Here is an 8,047-nt window from a genome sequence, read left to right as displayed (position 1 = left end):
CGAAGCTGCTGCCTGCTTCTCAGCCCTCCCAGGCTTCCCATGCGAACAGCTGATTCGCGGGAAGCCGGTGGGGAGCGCAGAGAAGCGGAGCAGGGTGGCACGTTCAGGAGAGGAGACGGAGCGGCGGTGAGGTGAGCTGGGGCCGGGCGCGGAGCTGCCGGTGGGTGCTCTGCACGCACTAAATTTTCCCCGTGGGTGCTCCGCATGCACTAAATTTTCCCTGTGGGTGCTCCAGCCCCGGAGCACCCACGGAATCGGCACCTAAGGGACCACTTTTGATGTGATCAGTGGGGAGTGGCCGCTCCCCCTGCTCCTCCCCTAGTTATGCTACCCTGCCCCTAGGAGCCAGAGAGACTTGCCGGATGCTTCCTGGGAGCTGCCCCAGGTAAGCACCGCTGGGACTCCCCACCTCGCCCCCCGGCAGGTCCTTCTGGCTCTTAGGGGAGGGGTGGGCACCCACTACGGTGGCCCATGAGACCCTCCTGACCGGTTCTGGGGGCAGTCAGAGGAGCGGGAAGGGGGTGGATGGGGCAGGGGTCCCGGGGGGGGGAGCAACAAGGAATGTGGGAGGTTGGATGGGGAAGAAGTCCTGGGGGGGCAGGGGTGGGCAACGACCCCCTCATGGGGTGAGGAGGGAACCGGTTGTTAAGATTTTGGCAGTTCATCACAATATAAATGTGTGTACACAGCTATATATACACGTGTGTGTACATATTATTTCTGTGCATTTGTCCATCTTTCTGTATAAAGAGATACAAAAGTGTGTGTGTGTATATACACACTTCTTCCTTTAAAAACAAAATGTGCTCCCATGGGCATAATTAAACAGATTCAAACTCTATCAAAGGTATGAATTTTCATTTAAACAAAAAACAAGTCACATTGCATGGGAATGAGGTCCTCCCATTTTAGAAATAATCCATTATAAAGGCATTCTGGTCAGGAACTCAAAAGGCTTGCTTTATTGTCTACTGGCTATTATTTACACAGACATAATAATACTGAAAACTCCTCAAAAAACAGTGTCTCACCACATTTGTGAGTCATGTTATACCAACCTCACAGGTGTGTTTCAAGAATTAAATTAGTTAATGTTGGAAAATGCTGGGAAGATTACAAGCATCATACATAAGTGCTAAGTATTAATGATAATGACTAGTAGAGTCTTGCGCAACAGTTAAATATTTTGCTTTGCAGCAGGAGTTTCCTGTCAACAGAAACATGAATTAAACTGTTGTAAATGTATAAAAATAGTTGTCAAAGCATAAAATTAGTGTATGTGAATTAGTCCCTATAATTCCCTTAGCCTGCAAGCAGACCAACAAAAAGACTCTAATATAGAAGTTCAATTCTTTACATTATTTAAGAGTTCAATCCTCCACTCTCCTGCCCTATTTTGAATTTACTTCCCAGGAAAAGTTGTTTGCAATCTTGTTTCACTGTATTATTTCTAGTTCATTTCCCCTAAAACCAGTAAGGAGCTGGTGAATAGGGCTAGCCCATGGTGCAACAGTCCTGTAGGCTTCCAAAGCACTAATGATTTTGTATTGGCACTTCACCTCAGAAAATCCAGGACACAGACACTAATGGATGAATGGAGGATGTTGTGAAGGCCAAGACTATAACAGAGTTAAAAAAAGAATTAGATACGTTCATGGAAGATAGGTCCATCAATAGCTATTAGCTAGTATGGACAGGGATGGTGTCCCTAGCCTCTGCCAGAAGCTGGGAATGGGTGACAAGGAATGGATCACTTGATGATTACCTGTTCTGTTCATTTCCTCTGGGGCACCTGGCATTGGCCACTGTCGGAGAGTGAATTTGTGTGGGGGGGTGGAGGGTGAGAAAACCTGGATTTGTGCTGGAAATCACTTTAGATAAGCTATTACCAGCAGGACAGTGGGGTGGGAATAGGTATTGTTTCATATTCTCTGTGTATATATAAAGCCTGCTGCAGTTTCCACGATATGCATCTGAGGAAGTGAGCTGTAGCTCACGAAAGCTTATGCTCTAATAGATTGGTTAGTCTCTAAGGTGCCACAAGTCCTCCTTTTCTTTTTGTCGGAAGACAGAATACTGGGCTAGATGGACCTTTGGTCTTTGGTTCTTATGACTGTGTCAGAATTATACTTAGTCCTGCATACAGCATTGTCAACTCAAGTATTTACTATCTCTCTGTGGGTTAGTTTGCAGGGCCCTGTAGGGCTTTGCAAGATGAAATTTTTGTGAGATGGTTACAAACAGACCTTTTCCTGAGCAGTTGGCATGCACTTGCCACTCTTTTCAAGCATTCAGACCTTACATGTTCCCATCCACTTTCATACTGTTCGTTCCTAAACTAGATTTTCTTGTGCTTTACACACACAGATTCTGTGAGCTTTGTGAGAGCTTATATTGCCACATAGGAGGTGGCATGCTAACATGTTGTTTCTGAAGAAAGCATATTTCATGATATCATTAATTCCCTGGCTACATGGAAAAGCGACCTACTGCATAGGAGAATTTTTAGATAGTGCCATTCTGTCTCACCGGCATGACTGCTTGGTCATTCACAAGTATATAGTTGAGTATAATCCCTTTAAGGAAGGTGGTATGGAAATTTAGCTACAAGCATTAGTACAACATTCAGTGAGTAAAAAAGAGCTAGTCATCCCCTGTTCAAGGCAAAAGGTGAAAAGATTAAATAGGTTTCTGAGAGAGTGTCCTAATTCCAGGCAGCTGTGATACATGGGATGCCAAACATTTGGCTGAACCATGCTGTGGTTCATTTCCTACACAAATCCCTACAAAAACCCACATACAAACAACCTGCAAGATGTGGATTTAGTGATGCCTTAGGACTCCTGGGGATAAGCAAACTCTGAACTGACCCTCCCACATGCCTCTCCCAATCTGGCTCCTTTGACAGTTTCACTGCCCTTCCCTGCAGAAATAGGGCCCAGCTCAGTGATGAGGGAATAAGAGTGACACCTGGTGGTGAAACTGATGAAGTGCAATCCCTTAAATTGCATCAGTTCCCTGCTATGATCCTTCCTGATTGTCAAACACGTCAAAGGTGGTGAAGTTCAGCTGCGAGTTTGCTCTTCCTTACATCAGAGGCAGGAACTGAACACATAGGGAAACTCCAAGTATCTGTAGGACTAAAGGTTCTGGTGTGCTGTACTGACCTAGTTGGGGGAGAATTCTTACATATATTAGGCCTCTGCCCTCAAATTAGAAATTTTTTAAAAACATACAAAAAGCTACTTAAAAGAGGTATTTACACTTTTAAAAAGAGAAAAAGGGACAGGCAGTCAGAATTGTTTATTATATAATAACTGGTCTTGCAACTGCCATGATGGAGGTGCTTAAGTTAGAAGACGACAGAAGAGCAACTTATACCAACCAGCCTCTAGATGTGAAAGCACCTGGTCTGGAAGTAGCACCAAGCTAGTGGGGTTTTTTGGGTGGGGTGGGCTCGGGGAGTGTTGTTTGGTGTTTCTTAGGACTCATTTTACTTGCAAAAAGTCTTAACACATTATTTATTCAATTTATAGCAGGGACTCACATAGTGAGCTGAAGCTCCTTAGATTGTCTCACACATTTTAAAGGTAAGAACTTGGATTGAAGAGGAGCTAAGGAGTACATTTATCTCCTTACTCATTCCTCTCATAGTGCTGAACTAGAACAGGCAGCCCCCGCCTTTTAAACAAGTACAAATTTGGAGCGAACAACCAGCCATCTGCTTTGTACTTTCTAGTTACTGGTTTTTTAAAGTCAACTCTTCAGGGCTGTTGAATTTCAGTCTTCCACTGAACACCCTAGCCAATAAAAAGAACTAAAGTCCAGTCCTTCTAAAACTGAACATAAAGAACTAGAACATATACAGGACAGAGAAAATGTGGCATCTAGTATGCCAAGGGCTACAAATTTGCTACCTTAGTTTGAGTTTGAATTGTAACAAGTTCTCATTCTACAGTAACAGATGATGGACACTTGTAATTTCAAGACTGTTTAGGAACCTACTTTCCTCCAGCAGGTACAGCCATGTTTGCCATTTGGTGACATCCCCAGGGAAAAATTAAACAATACAGAGAAGAGTCTTTCGGTTTTTGTGTTCAGCTGTAAACATCAGCTAACCAGGTAACTGTGCATCTCTCTGGAGTTAATGCTCAAAACCACGCCTGAGTGATTGCCTAAAAAAATATAAAAACAAAATACTAACATTAGTATATTTTGAGCATTTTACTATACATTCCCCTTTTATTGCAGAGACAAGACAATCAAATTAGATGGTTGTCTTATCAAACAACAGTTCAGGTGCAGGTGGTGCAGCAGCTCAGTGTACCTACAACATACTTTCTACTTCAGTGCTTTAAAGTGTCTGCTCATGATGGTTGTTAGAATTCCTAGTGTTTCTATCCCAGTGACAGCATAAGGTGGTTCTCTTTGCAGCTTAAAAAGGTGTAGTTGTCTTGAGGGGAGCAGGTGAGGGAGGAGAATGGAACCTGAGGCTTCCATTCAACATGCCACTGACCTGGGACTGGACACTGATCGGCATCAGCAATAAGGGAACTCTGTAGCTGTTCAAGTTTCCACCTCTCCCAGAAGGAGTCACTGCAAGGAAATGGAGTTGAGGAGTCCCAAGGTGGGGGTTGCGATAAAGTAGGCAACAAAATATATAGAAAACAAAAAAAGTGGATGGGTGAGTCTGGAAATACTGTACTGTGACAATTCAAAAGTTATGAAAAGAGAGAGAGCAAACAGAAAACCAGGTTTGTAAAACCCAGCTGTGCATGGAGAGGAGGCTACGATAGTGATCTCTAGAATAGGGGGGAAAATCCCATCAGCATAAGTAGGAATCTCCAGAGCATATGAACCAGCTGAAAATAATGACATAAAACAGAATTTAATATTTCAGTAGGGATGGTGATATGCTTCATACTTCAGCCAGACAAAACAGCACAATACTGAGACAACTAGGAAGATTTCCTATGTAGCGTTGGGTGCTATTGAAGGCTATATTGAAGGCAAACAACAAAAAGTGCACGGTGTAGAAGTATAGCAAGAAAAAGTCTTATATGTTTTAACACTGTCTGGCAGCTGATAAACATAGATGGCTCTGACCCAAGGACATGAGCTATTCCTGTTCCCCTGGATGTCTGCTGGTGCTGACAACCTGGCAGAACTGCAGGTCACTTTCAGATTTGCATTTGTTAACTGTCTAACTTAAGACTTCCTCATTGGCAGGTCTTGGTCCTGGACTCTTTACTCAAGCAACACTCTTACTGACCTCAATGGAAGGTAAGGAGTGCAGGATCAGACCAAATATAGCCTACAGTGATCAGGCAAGGAGATTATTTTTGAATGGGTTGTAAATCCGGGTAGAGCTTCTTCATTCCCATATCCTTCATCCTAAGCAGCACATATGCAAAAACAGTAAGAGGTATTACACAACTGCAAGAGGAAGATTGTGGCTAAAGAGTACCTGATATACGCTAAGTGGCTATGAGTGCTTCACATTAACTGAAGAACCCTGAGAGTACCTCCTTGGCATTCAGGAGTCTATTCTAGAGATGAGATCATTGAAACAATCTTGTCATGCAAACAATTTTTGTGTCCCAGGGTCATCTGCAGTGCTACAGTATTGGTAGAGCTTTGTAGTATAATCAAGGTTCTGTTTGAAGGGTTTTCATGAAAACAACGAATTTTAGTGTGTGCAATTTGTTAAAAAACGTACAGATCTGGGCAAAAACAATTTCCAGGTGAAATATGTTTTTTCCCTTTCATCAAAGCTAAAATCAAAGCAAATGGCAGCATATGGTTCAGCTAAGGAAAATTAAAACAACAACAAAAGACAGTTAGAGATAGATAGTAAGAATAACAAAGAGATAAAGAAGGACTTCCAGGACGTCTGCCCTCCGTGGCTGATCTTAGCCCTCTATGTAGGGTTAATGAAGCCATTTAACCTCACAGTTGTCTGTCTCTACCACCATTTCAGCCAGTTTTATAAAAGCCTGAGATTTAGGGTCAGATGTTCCATTTTCACAGAGTTGTCCGAAGCAGCACTAGACGATCTTCCTTTGTGAGCTACACTTTTCAGGCTGTTCTGTGTTCTCAATACATTTGGAATATTTTAGACTAGCTCTCTACATTACATTCAGCATACTCATGAATTGCCTAGACAAGCACTTTCATTTAACTTTGAATCATCTGCTCTAAGAGACATTCATAAAAGATTCCTGAATGGGAATTCTAATGACTGTCCATTGGATACTGGCAAGTCAGGACTCAAAATAGGATGAATTCAATGAAGTTTTGTATTTGGGAATTCATTTAATGTGTCTAAAAGAGAGGACACCTCCTTATAATCTACCCTGCATTATGGAAACATTCATTCTACATATCATTTCTCTCTGCCTAAAATTCATTACACTTTGATTTCAGGGCATGCTCAAGTTAATTTAAATGCTAGTGAAGTTAATCAATTATAATCTATACTGCTTATTGTACGATCTTCCTAATGTTGTTCACATATATCTCATGACAGTGCATTGTACTACCTTACATACTGTGTATTTATATGGCATGTCATAAAAAATCAGCAGAATAGACTGAATTTAAAACAAAACAAAAAAGGAGGATAAAAGAAGTGTTTCCTTGTTAGCAGTTTACCAATCGATTCCTCTTGAAGCTGAGTATAAAAATGAAGATACTAAAAATGCAAACATTAAAACGTAATTTAAAAAAACAAAGCAAACAAAATACTAATTGAGATGTTAATAAAGTGAAGGTGAAGTTACCTCTTGCGTTACCTAGCGTTTGAGAATCCAGATCATCATCAATAAACTCCTCACCCTGGATGATGTTCTGGGTGTCCTCACTGTGATTAACAGGGCTTGTCATCTCCTGTTCTTTTTCGTTGTGCATCTGGGCATAGACGTTTCTGCCTGGCAGTTTCCTAAATAGCACAGGAAAAATATCCTTTGATGGAATTTAGTTTCATATTATATACAATTAATCATATTAACCTCAAACCCCTATGGAAAAATCCTATAGAATTAAATAAAGAACAATGTTTCCACTGAATTTTTAAATCAGCCAATAGAACTCTATGGTAATACATTTTCTATTTAATTCTATAGGATTTTAGAGTAATAGCTATAGATTTCCTACTAATATCTACAAAAGCTCATTGGTTTTATCCCTATTACATTTTATAAGAATTTTCTAGATAGGTATCAAGAACTTGCCTGGTTTTGATATAAGGATTTCTATATAAACACAGATCTTTTTTGTTTTTTGTTCAGATATTTACTGATTTAATAATTTTAAAAAAATAATAATTTAAAAAAAACACTTGAAGCTGAAAACATGTGAATAAATAATATTTCTTGCATTCCGAAAATGTCATCATAGAAGGATGACAAAGCATCAATTAGTTATGTCTTACTCTGCAGCAGTATGACAACACCTTATTCAAAGTTAAAAGAAATTTTGTGACCTTGTATCAATGCTAACAACAATAAGTTTATGTGTGTGTTGTTTCGAGGGATTGACAGACAATACTGGACCTTCACAGGTCAGGGTGTGCAGCAAGCTTTTCAGATTGTAATAACATTTTCAGTGCCTCGTACCCCCTGCCCCTGCCGACTGCCTTTCGTGACCCTGGGAGTCGTGACCCACCAACTGAGAAACACTGCACTACAGCAGCCCTGAGGTTACCTCAGTTTAATAGCTGCTGAAGACAAGAGAGGTAAAGCAAACTGCCCCTGGTTGCATAGAGTCAGTGGCCCAGCTGGGAACAATAGCAGTATGACATCATAGTTTAATTTCCATAGTGTCTTCATCAACCCCTCTGCTGAGGTAGTCACAGTGTTGTACAATATTAAAACATACTGAAAAGGTTTATTTAAAAATATATATAGCAAATCAAAGCACCCAGTCCTGGCTCCAAGGGTCTTCATAACCAGGAGATAAGACACTCTTCAGGAGAAAGATGGCATTTTATTTATGTTTATTTAAATAATGATAAAAAGATGCCGATACCAGCTCTAGGTGCCCTAAT

At 41.0% G+C, this 8,047-nt stretch overlaps 1 protein-coding gene across 4 annotated transcripts in view; it reads right to left on the bottom strand.

Annotated features, from left to right (window-relative positions):
- Nucleotides 1-908: 908 nt before the first annotated feature.
- SORCS2 (sortilin related VPS10 domain containing receptor 2) overlaps nucleotides 909-8,047 on the bottom strand; it is an 843,820-nt gene continuing 836,681 nt past the window's right edge. For 2 of the 4 annotated variants that reach the window (XM_073342594.1, XM_073342597.1), the window contains exons 26-28: nucleotides 6,783-6,940; nucleotides 4,517-4,596; nucleotides 909-4,175 (exon numbers count right to left, since the gene is read on the bottom strand). In XM_073342594.1, coding sequence (XP_073198695.1) covers nucleotides 4,152-4,175; nucleotides 4,517-4,596; nucleotides 6,783-6,940 — 262 coding nt within the window. In that variant the 3' untranslated portion in view covers nucleotides 909-4,151. Of the gene's footprint in view, nucleotides 4,176-4,516; nucleotides 4,597-5,348; nucleotides 5,395-6,782; nucleotides 6,941-8,047 lie in introns of those variants that run through there. The other 2 variants (XM_073342595.1, XM_073342596.1) reach the window with 2 other exon arrangements.

This window comes from Lepidochelys kempii, chromosome 4, assembly GCF_965140265.1.
Source record: "Lepidochelys kempii isolate rLepKem1 chromosome 4, rLepKem1.hap2, whole genome shotgun sequence".
Lineage (NCBI taxonomy): Eukaryota > Metazoa > Chordata > Testudines > Cheloniidae > Lepidochelys > Lepidochelys kempii.
The sequence above is the reverse complement of the archived record's forward strand: the minus strand, read 5'-3'. Positions and strand labels throughout refer to the sequence as shown.